General features: G+C 35.9%; 5 protein-coding genes across 6 annotated transcripts; 1 reads left to right on the top strand and 4 right to left on the bottom strand.

Annotated features, from left to right (window-relative positions):
- Nucleotides 1-2,186: 2,186 nt before the first annotated feature.
- LOC132181333 (transcription and mRNA export factor ENY2) lies at nucleotides 2,187-5,581 on the bottom strand. Its single transcript, XM_059594511.1, has 5 exons — nucleotides 5,477-5,581; nucleotides 5,189-5,276; nucleotides 4,966-5,060; nucleotides 4,112-4,188; nucleotides 2,187-2,575 (listed from the first exon to the last, which is right to left on the bottom strand). Coding segments are annotated over exons 1-5 (336 nt in total). The 5' UTR covers nucleotides 5,479-5,581; the 3' UTR covers nucleotides 2,187-2,501.
- A 944-nt stretch (nucleotides 5,582-6,525) lies between these two features.
- LOC132181384 (plastoglobule-localized metallopeptidase 48, chloroplastic) lies at nucleotides 6,526-10,460 on the top strand. The gene is made up of 9 exons (XM_059594578.1): nucleotides 6,526-6,816; nucleotides 6,974-7,031; nucleotides 7,238-7,305; nucleotides 8,081-8,260; nucleotides 8,494-8,590; nucleotides 9,110-9,219; nucleotides 9,318-9,451; nucleotides 9,555-9,733; nucleotides 10,165-10,460. The coding sequence occupies exons 1-8, from the start codon at nucleotides 6,595-6,597 to the stop codon at nucleotides 9,688-9,690; spliced, it is 1,005 nt and encodes a 334-aa protein (XP_059450561.1). The 5' UTR covers nucleotides 6,526-6,594; the 3' UTR covers nucleotides 9,691-9,733; nucleotides 10,165-10,460.
- A 4,921-nt stretch (nucleotides 10,461-15,381) lies between these two features.
- Nucleotides 15,382-17,764, bottom strand: LOC132182247 (protein DUF642 L-GALACTONO-1,4-LACTONE-RESPONSIVE GENE 2-like). Its single transcript, XM_059595434.1, has 4 exons — nucleotides 17,674-17,764; nucleotides 16,615-16,881; nucleotides 16,358-16,483; nucleotides 15,382-16,088 (listed from the first exon to the last, which is right to left on the bottom strand). The coding sequence occupies exons 1-4, from the start codon at nucleotides 17,762-17,764 to the stop codon at nucleotides 15,463-15,465; spliced, it is 1,110 nt and encodes a 369-aa protein (XP_059451417.1). The 3' UTR covers nucleotides 15,382-15,462.
- A 792-nt stretch (nucleotides 17,765-18,556) lies between these two features.
- On the bottom strand, nucleotides 18,557-20,531 carry LOC132183238 (protein DUF642 L-GALACTONO-1,4-LACTONE-RESPONSIVE GENE 2-like). Its single transcript, XM_059596640.1, has 3 exons — nucleotides 20,447-20,531; nucleotides 19,851-20,372; nucleotides 18,557-19,229 (listed from the first exon to the last, which is right to left on the bottom strand). Exons 1-3 carry the CDS (start codon nucleotides 20,505-20,507, stop codon nucleotides 18,655-18,657), a joined length of 1,158 nt encoding a protein of 385 aa, XP_059452623.1. The 5' UTR covers nucleotides 20,508-20,531; the 3' UTR covers nucleotides 18,557-18,654.
- A 1,973-nt stretch (nucleotides 20,532-22,504) lies between these two features.
- Nucleotides 22,505-24,887, bottom strand: LOC132182435 (pentatricopeptide repeat-containing protein At5g56310-like). Of its 2 annotated transcripts, XM_059595676.1 has the most exons (2): nucleotides 23,621-24,887; nucleotides 23,429-23,535 (listed from the first exon to the last, which is right to left on the bottom strand). In XM_059595676.1, exons 1-2 carry the CDS (start codon nucleotides 24,866-24,868, stop codon nucleotides 23,509-23,511), a joined length of 1,275 nt encoding a protein of 424 aa, XP_059451659.1. In that variant the 5' UTR covers nucleotides 24,869-24,887; the 3' UTR covers nucleotides 23,429-23,508. The 2 variants fall into 2 exon arrangements, with proteins under 2 accessions (XP_059451658.1, XP_059451659.1); XM_059595675.1 differs by having other exon boundaries at nucleotides 22,505-24,887.
- Between the last annotated feature and the right edge of the window lie 334 nt (nucleotides 24,888-25,221).

Raw genomic sequence — 25,221 nt, 5'->3', positions numbered from 1 at the left:
TGGCGACATGCTTGACAGTTTTTTTCAGGGTGTGATCAACTCTTTTTGGAAGGGAATGCTCTTCTTGTTGTTTTGGCCATAAACAACCCTGCTCTTTTTTTGTCTTGGTCTTTTGCTAATTGTATTTATGATATTAATTTAGCTTTTTGATTTTTTTAAAGTTGAAATGCTTTGAAAGTGTCTAGATGTGCTAATTTTCGTACACATATTTTAGCTAAATGGGTCGTTTCCCATCTTGTTTTTGGAAGCATTCTTATGAGATCTTTCATTTTCTCTTCCACCCAGATCAGAAGTGGGAAAGATCCTCCCCTGTAGCCTTTTTACCCTCATTTTATTAGAAAAAAAAAGAAAAAGAAAAAAAAAAAGAAGGTGAAAATAATCGATTACTTATTTGCTATGGAAACCAACCAATTGGCTCTAGCATTCTCTCATTTGCTTTTTGCAAATAACCTCGTGCGCTTTAGTCGTGCAAACACAAGGGAAGCTCAATAATTACTTATGCTACATGGGAGGCAAATTAGCGACGGATCTTTCTCTTCTTCAGCTCAAGAAAATGTCCAAGTATCACAAATTCCATCCATCCAAAAAAATCAGCCCTAAATGACAGAAAAGAAAGAATCCATGAGTCTCTTGGGAGGGAGATTGTTTGGCTTATTGGGTATGTTTTCAATAGGTTAGTAACTTTGCATTTTGCACAGATCGATCGATGTAACTTGAATCACAATATTTAACATAAAGTATTGGAAGCATCATATTGTTTTTCTTCTTTTATTCCTACATTAATTTATGCCTTTATTTCAACAAGTGAAATGCATTTTAACCATACAAAAAACTAGTAATCAATTATTCTTGCACTTGTAGATCTAGGATCTAGTATAGTAGGCTTGTAGCCAGGTTAATTTCCACGAAGCTTTCATCTTTACCCACCACCTGTCACATTAAAAGACTGCCTGCCAATGACAATGAAAATGGTCGTGGAGGACCATTTTTTTATTTGAACTGGTGTGCTGTGCTTCTTATTGTGTTTGCAAACAGAGTTCCCAATTTTATTTTATTATTATTTTTTTTAAATTCAATCCACTTGAAAGGAACAAGGAATTGAGGGGGCAATTAATAGCCCACTACGTGTTAATGGTTAAAATATTTTTAAGAAAATGGTGACTGACATGAGACATCTCTGCTTGCTAACACTGGCTATGATCCTTGCAATTTTATTTTTTTTTTCTTGCACATAAGAGAAGAAAAAGGAACTCCATTTTACTTGAAATGGAGTTATGGAGAGGATCATATTCTGATTCATGGTGTAGATGATTCGGGAACAGCAAGAAATAATAAACAAACAAATGTTAACATTTTCTCATTGTGGGTCTCTTGGGAATGGGAGGAGATTGTTAATTGGCTATATATGGTTTCAATAGGTTAGCTTTGCATTTTACAAAGATATATATAACTTGAATCACAATATTAACATGAAGTACTGGACGAAGATGAGAAATTAATTAAGCTGATCATTATGAGGGTTTTATATATATTGCCACCAAAAGAAATTAAACCCTTTTTCATCAACTATGAGCACCACCAGCTTCTTCCTTAAACTTCATTTCTGTTTTCTTTTTCCTTTTTTTTTAAATGTAGGAAAAATCCTTATGAAAAAAAGAAGAAAAAAAGCTTGATGTTTACCTCAGGTTACGTAGATTATAGATATGCATGAGAATCTATTAGTTCATCGATCATTGGCGTTTGGCTTTGGTTTTGGTTTTGGTTTTCACACTCGAGAAAGGCGAGAAAGAAAATGGTTTTGCGAATGCGACAGGTTAAAAGGAAATGGTGGCATCCACTAATTCAACAGCCTGGCTCATGAACCAAAAGCAACAACACAATAATCCTCATAATTGTTGCTCTCGTCCTCATTTTCCTCTTTGCATGGAATGAAATGCAAAAAAAATAATTCATATTATATAGCAGTTGTCTCATAATAATAATAATAATAATAATAATAATAAATGTTCCGAGATAATTTTTTATCACACAAATATAACCCATGCATTCGGAGAGAGACCATTTGGTTATATATGTATTCATGTCTCTTGACTGGCCGGGGTTAAGAGTTCTTACATACAAAGAGTTATTATTGGATTATATTTAAGGTGTTGACAATCCCAAGGTGCAATTCATATTCAAAAACATTGATTTAATAGACTAGATTAAAAAGATTTCCGGAAACATTATTCAGAGCAGAAAACAAAGAAAGATCTAAGAGTTGACTAATGAAAATATTTGTAAATAAGAATTATTACAAGCATAAGGAACTGGTTTCTATCAGTTCTGATCATAATAGCAATAAAATGATGAAACTTTCTCAAGCATTCAGCTGGCTGTTACAGTAAAGTACAGTTGCCTCCACCCCAAGAAACCCATAATATATTTTGCCTGAACAAAGGGTTACTGTCCACTGAGTGCATCTTTCATGAACAAAGGGATAGAGCAACCACGCTGATGTGTCAAAGAGCTGCTGACACGAGGAACGTTCGAATTCTTTGCAACAGTTCAGCCTTTATGGAATCAGGAATGGAGGCTGCACGGGCAAATTTTAACATGTCATGAACTTGTTTGAGAAATATAGTGTAAAAGAGAGCTGTGGACTGTTATTGTTGCCCAAAAAAGCACATCACTGTAAAGTCAGTCTGCCTACCAGGTTAGATAGAATTCACAAAGAGATAGAAGTGTTCAAGGGCTAATTTGAACAATTAAACTATATGAATAGAAAGAAAAACAAAATTATATGAATAAGGCATTCCACCAAAAAATCAAATCTAGGCAACTATGTAAATTTATGTCCTTGACTGTCTGATAGCCAGCCCATTGCCTGGGTGTTTATAAGACTACCAGGTATAAGCAATGGATCAAGCTTATAATGAGATAAACCACTTTTGTTCTTTGAGTCCAGCTTAGTCACGCACATTTATCCCTTCGATATGGCAGCCCCATTTGACTCAAAGTAACTATTACACCCCCGCATCAAATGTGTGAAAATACAATTGTATTCTTTACATTACAAAAAAAAAAATAAAAAAAATCCACCACTGCATGGTCGTGGAGAACCAACCTCCATAGCCATGACCATGGGTCTTTGGCCATGGTCGCATGTCACCCACAGCAGTAGGTCTCCTCATACTCCATGGTCATGGTCGTGAGGCCAGGGACCTACAGCCTTCCCTTATGCACTGGCCAACAAGCCTCCCCCTCCATGGCTGAGACTACGGGTGTGAGTTTATATATATATATATATATATATGATGCGGGGGAATGATGGGTAATTTCAGTCAAAATTGGTCACATGTAGTTCACATGGGGTTATTCTTGTCCAACTTACCAAAAATGCTAATGGATGGATAACTGGAAGGTGTTGCATAGTTTGAGGGGTTGATTGTGATTTAACACAAAGTATGAAAGATGCTTGCAAATAAGATGTTAGTTCGAGGGTAAATGCTGTTTCTCCAATTAAATTTGCAAGAAAAAAAGAAATCACAACCATTTACTAGAAACGAATTGTTATCATGATGAGGAAGGAAAGTTAATACTGAAAAATGAAAATATTGCAAGCATTATTAGGTGAAGCGAAGATAGATAGTCTTTAATTTCTAACAAAATACATGGACAAGATTTTTTTTAAACGCAAGTCACACACGCACCCAGTTGTTCTAATCCACGATCTCATCTTTCACCCCATTCTTATGGGGAGGGAAATGGCATTTGAATCAAAGCTTCTCATACCCTAAACACACCATATGGATGCTGTTCATCCACCATTTATATTGTGTAAGTACCACTTGAAAGCCTCTCACCACAATCACTACATTTAGCACATATCATGTGTTCTTGTTCGTCTGCTAAGTTTAAGAGAGAGAGAGAGAGAGAGAGAGAGAGAGAGATTTTAAAACAAGACATACAAATTTCTGATAAGAATGAGAAAATTGCCAAGCCTAGAACTAAATATGCCCAACATCCAATAAGACCAATGTGTTCCAAGTGGCCATATGTTAGTTGCTTCGTTATAAACAATTTATAGTTTGAAACGAAAACCATAGGAAAAAACAACAGAAATCTTTACCTCTGCCCTTTGGAGTAATTACATGTATGAGGTCATCCACTGTAACATTATTTCTTCCTTTCTTCTTTACAAATGCCCTGAGGTTAAAAAGAAGAATGAGATGGATTCCCATATACTGAAAAGTCAGACCAGCTATCATGATAAATAAACATATTTACATCTGTGCGCAAAACTTGATCAGAATAACTAGATACCATTACTAAAACAACTTTTGATCCTTTCCTTTTCAAAAATCAATCTTATTGAACAGGTAAGGGGCAAAAGACCAAGGTTTAAGGTTATGCAAAAGACCAAGTTGGAAAGTATTCTCAACATAGTAAATGCGACTTGCTCAAGAGGAATCTCAATATACCCATCCCCATCCAGCACTTGGACGGCCGAAAAACTACTAAAAAAACAATTAGTTTAAATAATTGCAACGATAATATGCAGTATACACCCACAATTTAACATTTTTGTTTTCTTCTTTTTTCATCTAAAGTTGCATCAAAACTGCAAGGTAAGTAGGCTTGTAATCTCCAGCTAAAAGAGGCAATTTGGTAATGTCAGTCCTCTCTGTTGTCCAATTTTATGTCATATCTACCTACTATCAAGCTTCCTACTAGCTTATGCAATTGCTTCAACCAATAGCTAACCAATTTCCCCTGAGCCCACTACATAAATCAAAAGCCTCTTGACTGGAGATAACATAAGGATACATGCAACCTCAAGTTTGATGTATTAGTGGGACTTCTGCCAAATCAAGCTACATTTTTGGAATTATGCAAGCTAGTTGAATTTGTGTGTGTGTGCGTGTATAACATAAGAATAATTTGAGAATAGTGGTGAAACTAAATCCCTACTAGAGGCAAAACCTGCAAAGAGCTTTCATTTCATCCTTCCAACCACACTCTATAAGCCTTTCCCTTAGAAGCTCCATTAATCGCTCTTTTTCACCGCTCTCAATCAACTGTAGAACAACATTTTTTCAAATTATCAATAAATAAAAAAATCTAAATTTAAAGCAAACCCATTCACATATTTCATTTTCCAAACTAAAATAAAATACTAGAAGAATAAAGGGATTAACAAACAGACCTTGATGTTGACAATTTCTCGAACCGATGGTTCTTTTTCTTGATTTTCTCCTGCATCTGGTGTTGGCGGACGATTCACCGATTTCCTCCTTTTTTTTGCGGAAAAAAACACACAGAAACTTAAAAATAGTAAATCACTTAACAAAGAAATACACGAAATTAGTTCCTAGAAAAGAAAATTTTACTGCGACGGAAATATATCTCCATATATATTACAAAATATGTATATGTTCACGAAATTTTATTCCGAGAAAACAAACAGAGCCTTAGCTATGAGTGGAGAACTGACATGATTCAAGCTATAGCAAAGCGTGAAATGTGCGAGTCTTGATGGAGAAGTCTGCGATGAGGTTAACCAGAGAAGGAGAAAGAGGGAGTGGAAAAGTGAACTGGATTATATCCAGCAAACGGCGTCGTTTGTAACTTATATTATCTAATATAAAGTGGACCACTCACTATTTTTTGTTTGGCCAGTATTTTATTGAATAATCAATATTCTTGACACGAAAAAGTAGTAATTTTTTTGAGTTCTGATTATTTTAAAGTATTATTAGTTGAAATAATCAATATGATCTTTTCATTTATATTAGAATATTTAATTACTCGAGTTGATCTATTTTTTAGTGACAATACATGCACTTGACTAATCTGACCCTAGGACCTTATAATTCCTGTTAGTATAATAGAGCCATAATTTATTGTAACACGTGAGGTTAAGTTCTATCACTAAGCTTACAATCTTTTGTTATGACATAATACTTACCAATTTTTTTTTTTTTTTTTTTTGAAAGTTTAGAATCCATTAATTTGGGTAAAATATTCATCTAATGCGGTGTAACCATAAAATAATTGATTATCCTGCAACTCTAAAAATCTACACCCTTCATTTAAAATGAATTATACAAATTTAGACAAATAAAATATAAAATTATCCGACTGTCATTTTGAAGAGTGAACATTCACGGTTTTATATTTTGAGATGATAAAGAAGATGATTGAAGATTTTGTTCGACTACCCGGCCCCTTTCATGGAAATGGTCGACCCACCTCTTTCGCTTCTCAAAGATGGTCCGGCCACATTTTTACTTATTTTATTTTGCTTTTTTAAAGATTAAGTGGTTAAATCCTAATAATTGATTTTAATGTCTGGGACCTTAGTCCAATGTTAAGAAGGGCAAAAACAGAAAAGACAAATATATATCGTAAGAGAAAATAGTCAACGGAAAGCGAAATGGCGCCAAACGGTTGCCGTGGGTAGGCTGTGGACACAAACGTACATACGCTTCACTACAAACATCACTAGAACACTGCTAAGCTAAACCAAATCTTCCAATCACAAAAAACCAGAAATTCAAAAGCGCTAAGAATCCTCGCTAACTTTCTCTCTTTCTCTGCTTTTTTGCTTCAATGGCCTCCATACCTCTGTCCTCGCTCTGCGTCTCCCAAAAGCCCAAGTCTCTCAGTCTCAGCTTCGTCGCCTCCGATAGCCTGAGATTTGGTTCATCTTCTTCACTCGGATTCGATTCGTCGAGGAAGAACCGCGGGGTTAGAATTTCTCTTTGCAGAGCCGCCTCGGTTGTCTTCCGCGACCTCGACGCCGATGATTTCCGACATCCTCTTGATAAACAGGTGCGACTGTAAATTGATTATCCTCTTGAAAAACCGATCTCAGTTTCTCAGCGAATAAACAGAGAGATTAACTTTGTTTTGGCTTATTAAGCTTTATATGGAAGAAATTGAATACTTAATTTATTTTAAAAGTTTTGGTCTATATTTAATTGGTCAGAACACGCTGATTCTGAGGGCGATCCCAGGGTTGAATGATCTCGCAAAGGTTCTTCTAGGTAATAAAAATGTGCATTTTCATGTCTAGGTTATATTGTTCTCTGTAACCGACACTTTATTATCTGAGGATTGAGGAAGATTATGTATTAAAGAATATAGTATGAGTGCACTGTGTACAAAACTTTTGTCTTGGTTATCGATATGAACGCATTGTGAGTATTTCAAAGATTTGACAATGGATGTTGGAGATGTTACCTTTTTGCAGGAACTATTGCAGAGCAGGTCATGCTTCTGGAGAATATTGGGACATCGGTTCTTGTTTCTGAAAATCAGGTAATATGTGATTCTTAGCCAAAGCGAAGCGTATTGTAGAGGAAGATGTATGTCTTATTTAAGAGGGCTATATGTTATGTGTAACATATATGGCATGTTGCTGTTGGATTTTTGTTTATACAATCTTTTCATACTCGTGGCAGCATCCTTTGCGGATATATGTGGTGAGACAAATTCATTTATTGGAGAATGCCACATTGGAGATGCTTGTGTTTGCTATTTGAATGCTACATTCAAACTCTATTGAAAATACGTGTTTGTGATGTTTGTGTTTTCTTTTACTCGTGAGAATATGGCGGATTAATAAAATTTTATACATTTTTGATCAACACGGTTGCTTGAATGTGTAAAAAAGCTTGCTAAGAAGTTTTTATTTACCACATGCAAGCAGTGTTAATATTCTTGCCTGATAAGTGTTACGTATGGGATAGTCATCATAAAAAATTAAAAAAAAAAAAAAAAAAGTGTTTATGTATAGGATATTAGTTGAAAGAACTTCAACACTAGGAGTTAGGAGGCATCTTGAACTCATCCCATATTACTACCTATGTTACACTATTTTCAAATTGGATGTGTTGAATCTTTTAGAAATCTTGTAACTCGATTGCTCCTATTGGTTTGTATGTGTGCGAATTCATTCTGTTATAGTTGCTTCATTAATACTTATTTGTTAAATTTTCATCCCTTAATGAAAGTCAAATGTGTGAATGTGAAAATTATGTTTTTCTGTTATTGATTTATCTAGTGGTTTTAAATACTGTTCCTTTTGTATCAGCTTTCTGGTCTACACAAATTGATGGTTGAGGCTGCTAAAATACTGAACATTGAAGCTCCTGACCTGTATGTCCGACAAAGTCCTGTACCAAATGCATATACTTTAGCTATAAGTGGTAAAAGACCATTTGTTGTTGTTCATACCAGCCTTGTGGAGCTTCTGACGCAGACAGAATTGCAGGTCTTTTGTTTGATCTCCTGGTTAAAAACATGTTTGTGGTTTTTTTTTTTCACCTAGTGTTTGCAATCTCACCCCTATTAGCAGTCATATTTGCTGCTTAAAATCTATAGTTAATGTGCTCTTGGGCTGCTTCTGGTCCATTTACATTATTGTATACCTTGTAAATTCTAGTGAAATTGCTGTGTTTTATTCATGAAATGTTATTAAATTCCTGCCATTTGACTGCTTTATAGGCTGTTTTGGCTCATGAGTTGGGCCACCTGAAATGCGACCATGGTGTTTGGCTTACATACGCGAATATTCTTACCCTTGGGGCCTATACTGTACCTGGTAGGTGATTTGGTGAATGGATACCATTATTATACATTTTGTTTATCTTAGACTTATTGAGATAGTTAATTAGAAAAGGCTATGGATCCTGAACCCACAATACATTGGGATTTCAGTATGAGATCTTTCAGGTTCTGAGCTGCAGTTTATTTGGCAGATCACAATTATAGATATATATTTTGTTTATCAGACTGAGAAAAAAAAAAAAAAAAAAAAGCTGTTATGTTGTGTGCTTGTGTATGTGTGCTCGCAATTTGTGCATGTGCCTGCATGGAGACATGTTAAGGAGGGGTATCTTTACATGTATACTAGAGATTGGAAGTACCCAAGTTATCCAGATATTTTCCACTATGTGAGAGGTGTAAAGCTAGGGGACTCTTAGTCATGCTCGTGATAAGAAATCCTGCATGTGGCTAACTAGGATGATTGATAGCTGCTTGTTGCTGAATATGATAGTTGGGTTCTAGATTAAATTATCAATATCCATTATGGTGTTTTGGATGTCCATGAATTTTGCAGGTCTTGGTGGGCTAATAGCACAGAGTTTAGAAGAACAGTTGTTTCGCTGGCTCCGAGCAGCAGAGCTGACTTGTGATCGTGCAGCCCTTCTTGTTGCTCAAGACCCTAAGGTATATAATACTAAAAACTTACACTATGCATTCTTTTATTATCTGTTGTATGCCAGTTTGATTTATTATCTGATTTCCATTTGACACTCCCACAAGAGGTGGTCATCTCCGTTCTAATGAAATTGGCTGGGGGATGCCCGTCCATGGCTGATCAACTGAATGTGGACGCATTCTTGGAGCAAGCTCGGTCTTATGACAAAGCTTCTTCAAGCCCAGTTGGGTGGTATATAAGGTGAGCAGCTGCTCATGCAGACAACATAAAGTGGGTTATCATTTATCTGAAATTTCTTACATTATCAACTTCCTTATTGATGCTTTCTACTCATGCTGTCCAGAAATGCTCAAACAAGGCAGCTTTCACATCCACTGCCTGTATTACGTGCTCGTGAGATTGATGAATGGTCAAGAAGTCAAGATTACAAATCCCTTTTCAAACGTGCCATTCAGGTCAATTCTGTACAGAAAATTTAGCATTGCGCAGAGGATGAAGTTCAAACAAATTAGTAATGACATGGTTAGTTTTCAGCATACTTTGCCTTTTATCTTGCAGAACCTTTGGCTCGCAGGGAAAATCATACACCGATTTTGTTTTAAGTCATACAGTGATTTTACTTATTGCATAGATATCCAAATGGCATCGGATAGTGGCTTTTGACTTGGTCATGGGGTGTAATGCTCCTATGGCTTGAAGGTGATAATTGATAGTCAGATGGACCTCCATGCATTTTTTACTTGAATAAAATGTTAATATAGGTCACATCCTGTCAGTTTGAGCCACCAAGAAATTGTAGGTGGGCTTTATTAAAGGAAAATTTACACCCCACAAATCCATGCATGCAGACCTTGCAGACTGCTTTGTTGTTTTATGTACTTGTGTTGATGCTTGTGCAGGTTTCCTTATTATATCCTCACTGACATATCTCCTTGTTTCATGTATCAAAACAGAAGGAAAGGAGTCATGGAGAGGATTTGTTAAGAATTCAACACTGCTGCAAAATCTTGGCTTATGGAATTGCTGCATATTTACAAAGGAAGTTATACTGTATAGTTTTGTCGACCAACCTGGTGTAAGTATAAAAGATGTTGTTTTTCAGAAGGCAATTGCTTTATACTATACCATTTTTGTAAATTCAGATAGTTGTACATTTTTCTTTTTCCTCCTCCGTACACAGTTTCTTTGTCTTGCTGATTGAATGTTCTTGTTTAAATAACATTCAAGTGCTCTATGTATGAGACTCAAAGAAGATTGTTGCATGCCATGCATTGCCATAGCGTTGTCCTTGTTACTTGAAAAAAAAAAAAAAAAACCATTGGACGCCTATAATTTGATTTGGTCTCTGTACATTCCCTCCGGCCGTTAACTTTGGAAAAGAAATTCAAACCACTATTCATCCAAAAAGAAATTTAAACCATGATCTTTTGAACAACAAAATTAACATTTATCAGACCTTTTTTGATCAAAACAAAACAAAATAACTTTTGTGAGATTGACTAATGATCTTGCTAGGTACTTAATTAGGAGGACAAAATTTTCTTTCAAATTGGGTTGGAAGAATTTTTTCTGATCGACTCTATTAAACTAACATTTGTCCTTAAAATGCATGTAAAAATTAAATATGCTTTGTTAGTATTATTATGAGAATTATACGCTCTATGAACATACGTCAATTTAATAGATTGGGTTTTAGTGCTCTCTATGAATAGACTGTATTTTTTGTAAATTCTTCTAACTCAGTTTTGAGTTAATTAGGATGTGCATATAGATATAAAAGACTTGGAAAACCATATTATCTCCCTCTTAAGAAGGAAGAAAAATGATTTTTGTCATAATCTTTTCATGTTCCGCAAACTTCTCCCAATTCTCACTACCCTCTAAGAAAAAAAAAAGACTTTTTTCATATTCTTTTCATGTTCCGCGAACTTCCTCCAAGTGTCGCAACTTTTTTTTTTACTGATTTCTCTCTATCTCTCTCTCTCTCTCTCTCATTCATGATTATGAACATGCCATTTCAAGAGAGGGTAAGAACTATGGTGCTACATGTGAGGGTAGTCAAATGGTCATAATTTTCTCTGCGCTCCTCAAAGTTCTGCATATCAAGAGGCGCTTCTTCCTATAAATACTCACCGTCCTTTCTAATGTACTGCACACACACACACACAGCTATTACAGCCATGGCTTCCATTTCCCACCTCCCATTTTCTTCCTTTGCCTTGGTTTTCCTTGTTCTTTTGGCTACTCTGACGTGTTTGGCTCATCCTTCTACTGGGCAGCAACCATCTTCTTCAGCTCCTCTGACATTGCCCGAGCATGCCATTCTTCGACCTCTGATGCAGTCGCCATTATCATCAAGTTCTTCTGATATCCTTCCAACTTTAGAGCCGGCGCCAGTCCCACCAAACCCGGATAGTAAAACTTTGATCCTACCAGACGTTGAAATTTTGACTTCTAAGCCTCAAAGTATCACTGACAGTGAAACTTTAGTCCCACTAGACGCTGAAATTTTGTCTTCTGAGCCTCAAAGAATCCCGGACAGTGAAACTTTGACCCCACAAGACGCTGAAGTTTTGTCTTTTGAGCCTCAAAGTATCCAGGACAGTGAAACTTTGACCCTACAAGACGTTGAAGTTTTGTCTTTTGAGCCTCAAAGTATCCCGGACAGTAAAACTTTGACCCCACAAGATGCTGAAGTTTTGTCCTCTGAGCCTCAAAGTATCCCAGACAGTGAAACTTTAGCTCCACTAGACGCTGAAATTTTGTCTTCTGAGCCTCAGAATATGCCGGACAGTGAAACTTTGGCTCCTACACAGGAAAAAGAGAGAGGCCCGGCCATTTCTCGTAAGATGAAGGGTTAACATGGAAGACAAAAGGGTGTATATTTCCATCAGTCAATCCTCTAAATAATTGATTAACAAGGATGTATTGATGGAATGGCTATTATATTTATCTTTGCTTTATAATAACTAGCTTATAATCCGCGCAATGCGCGGGATTCTTAGGATTATATTATAATCGTACTTTTCATAAGTATTATGAAATTTAGTTTTCATAATTGTAAGAGGAAAATTTGAATTTTGCTTAATCAAAATATTAATATAAAATTAGAAAGAATCTCTAATATTATTGGTATAATACTTATTAGATTTCAATACAAATAAAACTCAAAATTATGAACATTCAAAAAAGTACTTTGGTTGTAGAAAAAAGTATGCGTGATATTCTTTGTTATAGTTTAATTTCAAATTTTAAACGCATCTCTATCAAACTTTTCATTATAGGTTGTAAAAAAAACCTATCACGCTCTTTTAAATAAAAATACATACTAAAGGTTATACACTAATATATTACTCAACATAATGACACACAATTATACACAGAACATTGCATAAATGTATAATTTGCATAAAATTTTACTATCATAAGGCCTTTAACTTTAATTAGTTTAATCCATATAAATTAAAACATGTTAAAATCTTTGTTCCCATATGTACAGTTTAAAATGAAAAATATAAAGAAAAAAAAATATCAAAAAGAAAACTTGGATTGTTTATTATCATAGCATTAATAAAAACTTAGTAAGAATCATTAATATTATTATATAGTGGTATACCTATTATATTTCATACAAATTATAAAACCCATATAATTATGGGCCTTAAAAAAAGTACATAGCAAAATAATAAAAAATCTTTCGGTCAACAATGCAATCAAATTACCACCCCACATTATATATATTCAATCTTAATTGTCTCTTAGGTGTTTCGAAGTTCTTTTTTTTTTTTTTGTATAATAATCAAATAAATTTTTGCATTCTTTTGCTTTCAAAAGCATAAAAAGTATTTAAAAAAATTATCTGAAAATCCGGGTAAATAATACAAATAAATAAAAAATCTCTTAGGCGAATAGGCCTCGGTCAAATATCAAATAAGAAGCATGTTATATCGATCAGTTAACGATTTTATAAACTAATGGACATTAAGCAAAAATAAGCCCCAAGATGACCGTTGTGATTTTATACTTTGGTTTGAACATCGAATATATAATTGCTCGTAAGATGCTAATCATATATAAAAATAATAAAGATTACTTTTGTTAATGAAATAAAAAATAAATACCTTATCATCATGTTGAGTAAAAATCCGACAATCTATACAATTAATAATTAATATACACTTATATATTTTAAAAAACCAAAAATAATGCAATGACATTTTTTACTAATAATCTTTATGCCTCTTAAAAACCCGGTTTTTTATTATTTTTTATTAAACGACTTAACCCATGCAACTTAAGTTTTTTTGAACTGGAATTTTATTATTTTTGATTAATAATGCAATGAAATTTTGTTCTATTTTGTTTCTACATCCTGCCATTTAGTTCATCTAATTCAACTATAACATATAATATTATGTTATATAAGTATTAAAGTGATTAAACATAATAATACGTAATGATTTGATTTGTATTATTTGTTTCCTTATTTGATTTTGACATTAATAATATTTAATTTATTGAATAATTTATATATGAAAAACTCTTCAAATATAATGAAATGCCATTAATTACGCTAATTTAATGACCAGTTTTTTAAGCAAAAATCAGTTCACTCTTAAAAAACCGGTTTAGTATTAAAATAAAAAAAGTTCATGCCACATGTCGCAATAGTACGACACTTCTCAGAGTGATTCAACTTTTATATATATATATATATATATATGATGCCGGGCCTTAATTTCGCACAAATAACTTGGAGATGGCTCTTAAAATGTTCAAATTGTAATATCCTAGGATTTTAGAAGGCTAAGAGGGAATCATATCATGGCCCAAAACATAAACAGTTGATATAACGAGGATGAGGACAGCCAATCTAGGGAGCCCCAACCGAGAGGACTGCAGAGCCCACCTACCCGAGCTTCTTTGGGCCTCATTCAGGGTCCCTTTCTTATTTTCTACCCAAATTGCAGTCAATTCGGACATAAAATTTTAAGAAATTCTCATATACGTATTTCTCTAATAAAATCAAAGGGAATAAAAAAAGAAAAAAGAGTAATGTTACATGTTAGTATGTGATTGGAATTTACATTAAACAAAAATTATAACACCCTCAAATCATTTACTCACACATGTCAACAAGTTATAAAAATTATGTAACTCTAACATTTTTCATCAATAAAAACACGTGACGAATGATAAAATTCAGGTGCTTCTCTTGGTGTTCGTCTAACTTTGTTGGCATGATTTATCTTAGCATTGTAACTTGAGGTATATCCCTCTTTATATAGGACAATAAAACCTATATATAGTTTACTTTGGCATTGTAACTTGAGGGTTATCTCCCATTTTCTTTTTATAATTTTTCATTTGAGCGTAAATTTGTAATTTCATAAGAACTTTATGAAAAAAATGGTTGGAATTTGCAAAAGAGATTATTTTCAAGAGGAATGCCATTTTGTATACTCCAATCCTTAACTCTTGTGGATCCAGGATATTTAATGGCTAATTTTTTATTTTTTATTTTTTAAATGAGGACGAGAGAAAGACACGAGTGTATTAAATAGATGAATCTTTTTACAAATGGCCATAGGATTTCAGAATTGTCGTCGTGTCCCAAAATCCTCCATGCTATAGTGGTGAATGTTTTCTGGTGGCGGGTATTTTGACTACTTGTTCTTCTATTTCATGAGCTGTTTCCACTGAAAATTGGACAGGGGAAGATGGAGTCAGGAGAGGGATTGAGGGGGTGATGAATTTTCTGGACCTGATTGACGATGTTAGTATCAAAAACAACATTCAGTTTAGAAGAATCCCATCCCCGCCAGTATGGGAGGATGAGATCAGAGAAACTCATCTGAGGAAGGCTTATTAAGTTTGGATTAGCTGCTGGTTTGAATTTGAAACATGGAATAGATGGGATCCAATGTTCATTCAGATGTTCAAATCATGTCCACTGCCAATGGCCCAATGGCATAGCAGAACCTTCCTTAATTACCACAACAAGTCTTCATTTTTCATTATCTTCCTTCCTAATTTGGCCACAAGAGTTTTGTTTTTTTTGACTTGCCATAGATCCAAGCCCCAAACACCCAACATTCTTTGGTGTGCAAATTCCGCTCCAACCCAATGGGGTAAACACATGTACCTTTTTGTAATCCTTAAGCGTGTTTTGAAACTGGTAAACCAACAAGACTCACTCTGCTACAAATATAACAATATTTATCCTCTGCTTCCTAGTTGGCTGTATTTCTTTAAAAATAGAGAGAAATAGTGTGTGATATCATCTCCCCAATGGATCGGATTTGTAGAATGGCTCCCAATATATATAAAGAAATCAGAACCTTCAGTTGCATTTCTAGTTTCAGCCCACAAGAAGCACGCAAAACAACATCATCAACCACAGGACCACTGTATACACCATCTCTTGTCCGGACTGTTGTATAGCTGAGAAAACTGATTTGAGCTGCACTAGTATTTGCCTTGAATGTCGCAGAGAATTTCTTGGCTGAGCCAGTGCCATTGCTTGCCAACGAGAAATTCTGGGAAGTTGATCCTGTTTGAGCCCCAATTATGAAATCTCCCACACAACTGTCGTTAGCATCTCCCAATGTGAACTCCAAGCTATACTTGTGGCCTTTTTTAAGTATTACTTCTGTTTGTATGCCAGCTGAAACTCCTGAGACAATCTCTATTGCAGCATTGCCTTGTGGGACAAAGAAGTGTCTGGAGTCTATGTATTTCTCAGTTCCTAACACATACCATGGTTTTAATGGAGATTGAACCACACTTAGAATATTTTCAGCAATTAGAATTCCCTCAGTAGAGTTACTCAGGAAATCAGGGCCTGTTTCAAATCCTCCATTTGGCAGTAGGCTATCTGTGTCCAACCAAAAATTGCAAACCAGACTTTCATAATTGTGAAAATGTGGTTGACCAAAAATTGACTAAAGAGACTTTTATTGAACAGCCTAAAATACTTCTGCAGATAATATATTACTCCTAAAGCATAGTTTGACTAAAGAGATGAATTAATGAATATCCTAATCCTAGGCAACAAACATTGACATAATTTGAACCCCATTTTTCCACAATTCTAGATTGATGGAAATATTTTAAACTCTTGTGGAGAACTAGAAATGTACTTACCATTGGCATCAGGGAGTGTTCCAACTCTCTTAAGAAGAAGGGAGTCAATTACAGGCCAACATGTGGAGATGGGATTCGATTCTGCTGTTAGACTTTGAAACACAAGATTAACAGGCTCTCCCTCACCTCACCCCAACTACCCAAGTAGTGACCATAACTCTTCCATGTTTCCTTCCCATACTGTTGCTTCAAAGAAAAGACCTTTGTACTATGTGGCACTGAAATCACTAAATAAGCATTGTGTGAACAATTCCAACCACCCGGGGTGACAGAAAAGGTGAGCACGTAATCCGTAACACCACCGTTAACGATGAAAGTCTGCTTGATTTTGCCATCTTGACACAATTGTATGGCATGTCCATTCTCTAGCAGTGATGTGTCCTGACTAACTGTTACATATTGTACTGTGCCTTCAAATGTCCATCCTGGAACTTCATTGTCTTGGCTCAATAGCATAAATGAGGAGGTGGAATTTCCCGGCAAGTTTGCTGGTGGGGATTCAAAATCTGGATTCTGAAGAAGATCTGCAGATGAAGATCATATACGTTAGAAAATATGCTAGACAAGAACAGATAGGTTAATTTCTTTGCTATGAATGGATATATCTTAAGTTTCGGTTGTTGGTAAAATGTCTAGTAAAGATTGAACTGTGTTGCTGATATTACTTGCGGATGCCATTCCCATGAACAGAAGTGAGAGAAAAATATTTTCTGGCTTCATTTTCATTGCTACAGAGAGAAGAGAACGACCATGGCATTGAATCTATGGTAAATGAGTTATAAGTATTTTCTTGGCATGCTATAATATATTTCTTAGAATTAAAATATTAATTAATGATATATGGTCTGCCAACTATATAGCCTTGCCCAATATACTTTCTTCACGCGTCAAATGCAAACCCAAATGGCAAAAGGTAAGCAAAAGTAGAAGAGATCAGGGTTAATGTGATTCCATGCAAGAAAAAATGGCCAAAGTTCTCTATCAATGACAATACGAGTCATTATTGCCTTCCATTGCCCCTGTTTTTCAAAAGCAAAAGAGAATATAGTCTCAATCAGTACCCTTCTAAATGCCAAAAGGATCAAAGAGATACAATAAATTTTATTTAATTTATTCACCTATTCATATTTAATTTCTCCCGCCTAAATAAATTTTAGGTTGTCTTGCCACCTACTCGGATAGGTGGGTTTCGTGTTGACTCTCACATGTCTTGACCAAATTGCTCGAGATCCTTATCCTTCAAGTTTTCATTTTATTATAAAAAATGCTCAGAGTACTACAATCTTCATGTAAACTAACGTGCTAATGTGATTGACTATTGGCTTCAACATGGTGATTTCTGTCAAGAACCCCAGCAAGCATCTGAGCCTCAAGTACACAAACACCCAGGTAGCCGTTGTTTTCCATGATCATGATCACTTCCTGTGCAGGACCTCCAGTGGGAGTTGTAGAGTTTAATCAAATCGCCAAAAAAGATTGAAGAAACTTGAGTAACAAGTTACATTATAGGGTTGTCAATGGTATCAGATGCATTAAATGTGGTTGGTCGCAATTGAAATCCTTGAATTAAATCGGTGTTTATGCGAGAAACAATTCGAATATTAGAGGTTGACTTTCTGAATTATCACCATCACGTGGGCTACTCTGCTCACAGACGCGTCTTTCCCAATTTTGACGACGAATCCCCCTGTCTCTCCCTTGTTCTTTTTCCATTTTTGGTCACTACCATCAATTACAGTCCGCAGTCTCTCTCACACACATTTTCTCTCTCTTTCTCACGCGTCAAACGCAAACCCAGATGGAAAAAGACAAGAAAAATAGAAGAGATGAGGGTTAATGTGATTCCATGAAAGAAAAGATGGCCACAAAGTTCTCAATCAATGGCAATATGAGCCATCGGTGCCTTCCACCGCCCTTTTCTTTTTCTTTGTTAGGAAAATATTCCCCCCCCCCCTCTCCCTTTTTTTTTTAGTGATATTTCTATTTTCTACCACGCACGAGATTAGGATCCCTCAAATTTCAATCAAATTTTATATTCTCAAATTTGCATCTAACAATCCAAAATGTGCCACGTGGAAGGTAGCTTAAAGCACTATTTTTCAAGCAGATTTTATCAAATGCTTAATTGCTTAATTGCATTATTAAAAACCGCGTTACTGCATTTTGAATCAGAACCTCAGAACCTTAATGTAACTCCTCTGCAACAAAAGACTAACATGCCCAATACAAATCTCCTCAAATGATCAAGCTACTAAGCTTGTAAAGTAAACAAGTTCTTGACATCATCCCCAATGGATTTATAGAATGGCTCCTAGTAGTATATATAAAGAAATCAGAACCTTCAACTGCATTTCTAGTTTCAGCCCATAAGAAGCACGCAAAACAACATCATCAACCACAGGACCACAGTACACACCATCTCTTGTCTGGATTGTTGTATAGCTGAGAAAACTGATTTGAGTTGCACTTGGATTTGCCTTGAATGTCACAGAGAATTTCTTGGCTGAGCCAGTGCCATTGCTTGCTAACGAGAAATTCTGGGAAGTTGATCCTGTTTGAACCCCAACTATGAAATCTCCCACACAAGTGTCATTAGCATCTCCCAATGCGAACTCCAAGTTATACTTAGAGCCTTCTGTAAGCATTACTCCTGTTTGTATGCCAGCTGAAGCTCCTGAGACAATCTCTATTGCAGCATTGCCTTGTGGGACAAAGAAGTGTCTGGAGTCTATGTATTTCACAGTTCCTAACACAGACCATTGTTGTATTGGAGATTGAACTGCACTTCGATATTCGTCAAGTAGAATTCCCTCAGTAGAGTTACTCAGGAAATCAGGGCCAGTTTCAAATCCTCCATTTGGCAATAGGTTATCTGTGTACAACCAAAAATTGCATACAAGACTTTCATAATTGTGAAAATGCTACAGACTTTATTTATTTGTTTTTTGAGAACAATCTGCATAATGCATTTTATTGATCATCCTAAAAGTACTTCTGCAGATTATTACTCCTAAAGCAAAATTTGACTAAAGAGATGAATTATTGAACATGATAGAGAGGAATGCACTTCAGACAATGATGGTGGCACATGGAATTCAAAATCAGTAAAACAGAATTAAATGCTACAATGGTAAACACTAGCAATAATGTTGGTACTATCACAGTATCACTAGCATGTTGCTAGTTGTTTGAATATGAATTAAATGATTAAATTTCTCATTTTCTATCCGCCGAAGTTTTTGAAAAAAAATGATGATTTAAGATGACATTAGATCCAAACACCAAGAATTTCGGATCTTGTCTCCGTTGGTCACCTTCCATTTCAATTAACACACCTTCCATTTCAATTAACACGAGCTAGAACCCGTGAAGGCAAATCTTGAACAAACATTGACATAATTTGAACCCCATTTATCCACAATTCTAGATTGAAACCATGACTTAGATTGATGGAATACTTTCAACTCTTGCGGAGAATTAGAAATGTACTTACCATTGGCATCAGGAAGAGCTCCAACTCTCTTAAGAAGAAGTGAGTCAATTACAGGCCAACACGTGGAATTGGGATCCGATTCTGCTGTTTGGCTTTGAAACACAAGATCAACAGGCTCTCCCTCGCCCCAACTACCCAAATAGTGACCATAGCTCTCCCACTTTTCCTTCCCATAATGCTGCTTCCAAGAGAAGAACCTTGTACTATCTGGCACTGAAACCACTACATCGGCATTGTATGAACAGTTCTGACCACCCGGGGCGACGGTGAAGGTAAGCAAATAGTCCGTAATACCCCCATTGGCGATGAAAGTCTGGTTGATATTGCCATCTTCACACAATTGTATGGCATGTCCATTCCCTGGCAGTGATATGTTTTGAGTAGCCGTTACATACTGTACTGTGCCGTCAAATGTCCATCCCGGAACCGTATTGTTTTGGCCCAATAGCATAAACGAGGAGGTGAGATTATTTCCCGTCAAGTTTGCCGGTGGGAATTCAAAATCTGGATTCTGAAGAAGATCTGTAGATGAAGCTCATATACGTTAGAAAATATGTTACACAAGAAAACGCTAGTAAAAAAATTGCTGATATTACCTGCGGATGCCAATCCCATGAACAGAAGTGTGAGAAAAATCGTTTCTGGCTGCCTTTCCATAGCTACAGAAAGAAGAGAAGAGAAGAAAATGACCATAACATTGAATCTGTAGCAAGTAACATGAATTATATACATTTTATTGGCATGCTATATTATATTTTTTTAGTATTAAAATATTAATTAAATTACTAAAATAACAAATTTTTTTTTTATCAAGTTAAACTTTTAGAACAATGGATGGAGAATTTGAAGTGGTAAACTGGTAATAGAATATTTTGAAATTAAATATTTTATGTATTGAGTTAATATATAGAATTTGATGAATAAACATTTTTTGTTTGAGCTGTAAGTGATTTTTTTTTTTTTTTTTTTTTTTTTTTTTTTCTGTACTTTGTTCTTTTGTCCTACATCGTTGACTTTGTATTATGGATCTACAATACAGAAGCGGAAAGGAAGATGCACTTGTCCTATTCGGACCATTTAGAGGCGACTTTTATTTAAAATAACACAAGGGTGGCTGCTGTCATCCATGTGTGGCTCCTCCGATCTCTTTCGCCCGCCTACTTTCATCCCTTCCGGTGTTTTGTGGTTTTTTTCTCCTTTGATTTTGGCCCTCTAGTCTCCATCATTGGCGTGTGTACTTCACGCTCCAATGAATGGCTTACACTCGCCGGCCCAGAATCTCACACTCCAATGAATGGCTTACACGCTCCAATGTTGTGTTTTGTTGTTTTTTTGTGGGTATTTATCTCCTTTAACTACTCTAGTTTGATATTTTTGTGGAGATTGCTTCATCAACTGGAGATCGGTTCTTTCCTACAGCAGATCCAGATGAGAATTCAGTGCCTCTCCTTCAACAGCTTCCTTTTCGAGGGTATTGTTGTTTCAAAACTAGTCAGATTTTTGGCTTGCTTAAAACACCACTTTGATGGTGCCATTTTTTGGTCTGTTGACCAAGATCCAGAGGAGTGTCATTTTACCCTTTCTTTTATTTTTTGGACACTTTTGCCCCTCTTCTCATGAGGAAGAGTAACTGCACCTTCTTTATTACTACTTATTTATTTAATTAATGTCATGCAGTTAAGTGCATTGCCATACCCCTCTAATCGCACAATCCCAATCAAAGGGTGGCTTTTGAGAAGCTATGAGAATGGCTCATTATCACTCAATTTCAATAGAAACTTAACTTTTCTTTTCCCAAAACTTTTATGAACTTTTATTATTTTTGTAATTAACCTTTAAAAATTTTAATTTTATTGTATCGAAAACATTTAATATTTTACTATGGTAACCCTTCTATTAATTTTTTTTGTAGACGAATTTAGATCCTCTTCAATTCAATTCCTTGTCCGAGTCAAGGCGTCTGGGTGGTCGTGGTCAGATGGTCCATATTTTTGACTCCTTAATTATGGAATGGACCAGACCCAAATAAATGGATACAAATCCCAAGGTGCTGGTAGACCCTCCCATGTTTGTGCCATTTGTGATGCATGTGCTGTGGAGTCTCCGTCCCTCTTCTTTGGTCCTTGTTCTCTCGCAATACAAATCAAACTAATTGGATATATCTTTTCTCGTAGGGTCGTCGAATTAATGGAACAACAGTCGATGCAGCATTTCCTTGTACAACGTCGTCCAATGAATACGACAGCTGGCGGTTGCATGATGATGATGTGGAGAAGCGGATAAGACAAAGTTTTACTTCAAATTGGGTTAGATAAATTTCTTTCAATCTAATCTATAAAAGTGACATATGTCCTTTTTTTTAATAACATGTAAGATACACATGAATTTTTAATAAAATTTATTTTAACTTTGTCACTACTATTAAAAAAATATGTGTATCTCACATGTTCAAAGGACACATGTCATTTTTATAGACTAAGTCGAAAGAAATTCCTCCAACCCAATTTGGAGAAAAACTTAATCCAAGCAGATATTGAAATCAAATTAATTTCTTGGCGCATTTGATAGTAATATCATAATAATATCAAAAATTATCATTAAAGCTATTTCTTTGACCCAGCACCATCAACCATTTATTGAACATCAGATATCAGTCAAGCTGATTAATGTATGGTGAATAAATAGACTTGCTCAATTGGGTACAGGAGAGTACAAACAATATTACTATAAGACCAATCTCATATCTAATCCATTAGACTTCTTGTTTTCACAATATTTTGTTTGATCTTGAAAATCAACTACAGTTTTTTCACTGCTGTGATATTTGCATTTCAAATTAAAAACTAAACTGAATGCAAAACTGCATTCTCTGTTGCTGAACAGCAAAAATACTTCACCTTCGGTCTGAATGGTGGCGCAGCTGAGTAAAATGATAGGAGTTGGAGTTGAATCTGCATCCCATGACAGAAAATTTCTTGGCTGATCCAGTCGATTTCTCTGAAAAGTTCTAAATTGTCAATCCTGCTTGAGCCCCTTTGGTAAAATATCCAAGCGGGAGTTCTTCAAATCTTTGAATTTTGATTCCAAGTCATAAATGGAACCATCTTGAATTCTCTTGCTGCTTTTACACTGGTAGGAAACCCCTGTGCCACAATCCCAACTGCTGTTGTGACTTCTGGAACAAGGCGTGTCTGGAGTCCATCTATATCCACATCCAAGCACCATTCGTGTCTCCTCTCAAGTAAAAAGGATCAGAATCCAAGATATAATGAATATAATCCCATCACACAAATTAGGATAAAAATAGAGAATTGTCATAATTATAAATTCAAGTCCTTATCCTTCACAGGGCCAAAACTCAGAGAGATATGGACAACTTGCCTTAAAAATACCCTCACATTTCTTTCCTCTATATAAAAGACCAATCACGGTGCTTAGCTTGCTAAAAGCCATTGATCTCTTTTCTCATGTTAATCAAAATATAGACCGGCTCACAACCGTTAGATATCATGAAAACTTCTTTTTTTGTTCCTATTCGAGTGTTGTTCAACCAGATGGGTGCCTTCTGATGCATGTTTATAAACAAAATTATCATTATCCACCAGGCTCCACCCAGGTGTTTTCTTCAGGCTCCCTTCTTTCATCTCCTTTCTCAGCCTCAACACATCCTCCCACTGTCCTGCCCCTGCATACATATTAGACAAGACAATATAAACACCGTGATTATGAGGTTCCAAAACAAGAATTTCTTTTACCACTCTTTCAGCAACCTCGATATTTCCATGAGTTTTACAAGCCGCCAACAAAGCTCCCAAAATCACCACATCAGGCTTCCACACCATTCCTTTTACCAACTTCTCTGCTTCTAGCAGCTTCCCACCCCTCCCAAGAAGATCAACCATGCACCCATAATGTTCAATCTTTGGCTCAATGCCATACACCCCTTTCATGGAATGAAAAATTTCACTTCCAACATCAATCAAGCCAGCATGGCAACAGGCAGATAAAACCCCAACGAACGTGATATCATTTGGCACAACCTGCTCCTTCACTAGCTTCCAAAAGAGAGATAGTGCTTCTTCAGCATGTCCATGACTTGCCAACCCACAAATCATTGCATTCCAAGTTGCAACTGTCTTTTCACACATACTCTCAAACAAAATTTGAGCTACCAAAATTGCTCCATTCTTTGCATACATATGCACCAATGCAGTGCCAAGAATCACTCCAATATCAATCCCCTTCTCCTTCATATACGCATGAATTCTTTCTCCCAATTCTAAACAGCCCGATCGAGCACAAGCAGATAACACAGAGGCCAGAGTCACACTGTTCGGTTCAAACCCCTCAGCAACCATTTGATCAAAAAGCACCAAAGCCTCGTTCGAACAAAAATTCTGCTCATAACCCCCAATCATCGTCGTCCAAATACTCAAATTCCTATCAGGACATTCCTCAAACACGAGTCGGGCATCCCCCAAACCACTCGAAACAGAGTAACCCCTCACTAATCCATTAACCGCATGCAAATCCAAATCCAACCCAAATTTCACAACATCGGTATGAACCTGTTTGCACAACCAAAGCGAGAAAATCCTAGAACAAGCCTTGAGAAGAAAAGGGAACGTGTGTCTACCCGGCACAACACCGAGCCTCCTCATCTTCATATAAAGAAACACAGCCTCACAAGGGTATGCTCCACCAGCATAAGCTCTAATCAGCGTATTCCACATGAACCCATTTGGGGTTTTCGTGCTTTCGAATAGCTTAAAAGCATATACGATATCTCCCGACTCGGATAGAGCGCAGAAGGATAGCAATCGGCTAGCGGCGAACGCGTCGTGGATGCGAGCGGAGACAATCATCTGGGCATGGACTTGCTTGAGTTCGTGCATTGAAGCGCACTGATCCGCTAGGAGAGAAAGGCGAGGAGGCTTAGGTGTTGGTGGAGGCAGAGGAAAAGATGCGTAAGAGCGCAAGTTTAAGTGTTTGGTGAAGAAGGGTTTTAGCGGGAACATTTGGAGGCAGATTTGCTCTTCTTTGAGCCATGCAAACAAGCCGCAATACTTACGGAGCATGAGATTTATAAGACCATTTTTTTCTTAAATTAGTTTTGTCTAAAAAAATTTTCCTAAAATAATACTATTGGAGTTTTATTTTCAAAAATATTGACAAGGAAAAGACTAAAATAGAGGAGACAATCATTTTTATTTTAGCTTTTCATATTATTTAGCACAAAGATAAGAGCAAATTCTCGATTGGATATATAGTTTTGGTTTGATATATATAAAATATAATAAATGATTATTTGGATTCGTTTTTCTCCCAATGGCAAAACATGTACTTAACAAATAAACAAGTATCCGTTTAT

This window comes from Corylus avellana, chromosome ca5 (genome assembly GCF_901000735.1).
Source record: "Corylus avellana chromosome ca5, CavTom2PMs-1.0".
Lineage (NCBI taxonomy): Eukaryota > Viridiplantae > Streptophyta > Magnoliopsida > Fagales > Betulaceae > Corylus > Corylus avellana.
This window is presented reverse-complemented; position numbering and strand designations above follow the sequence as displayed.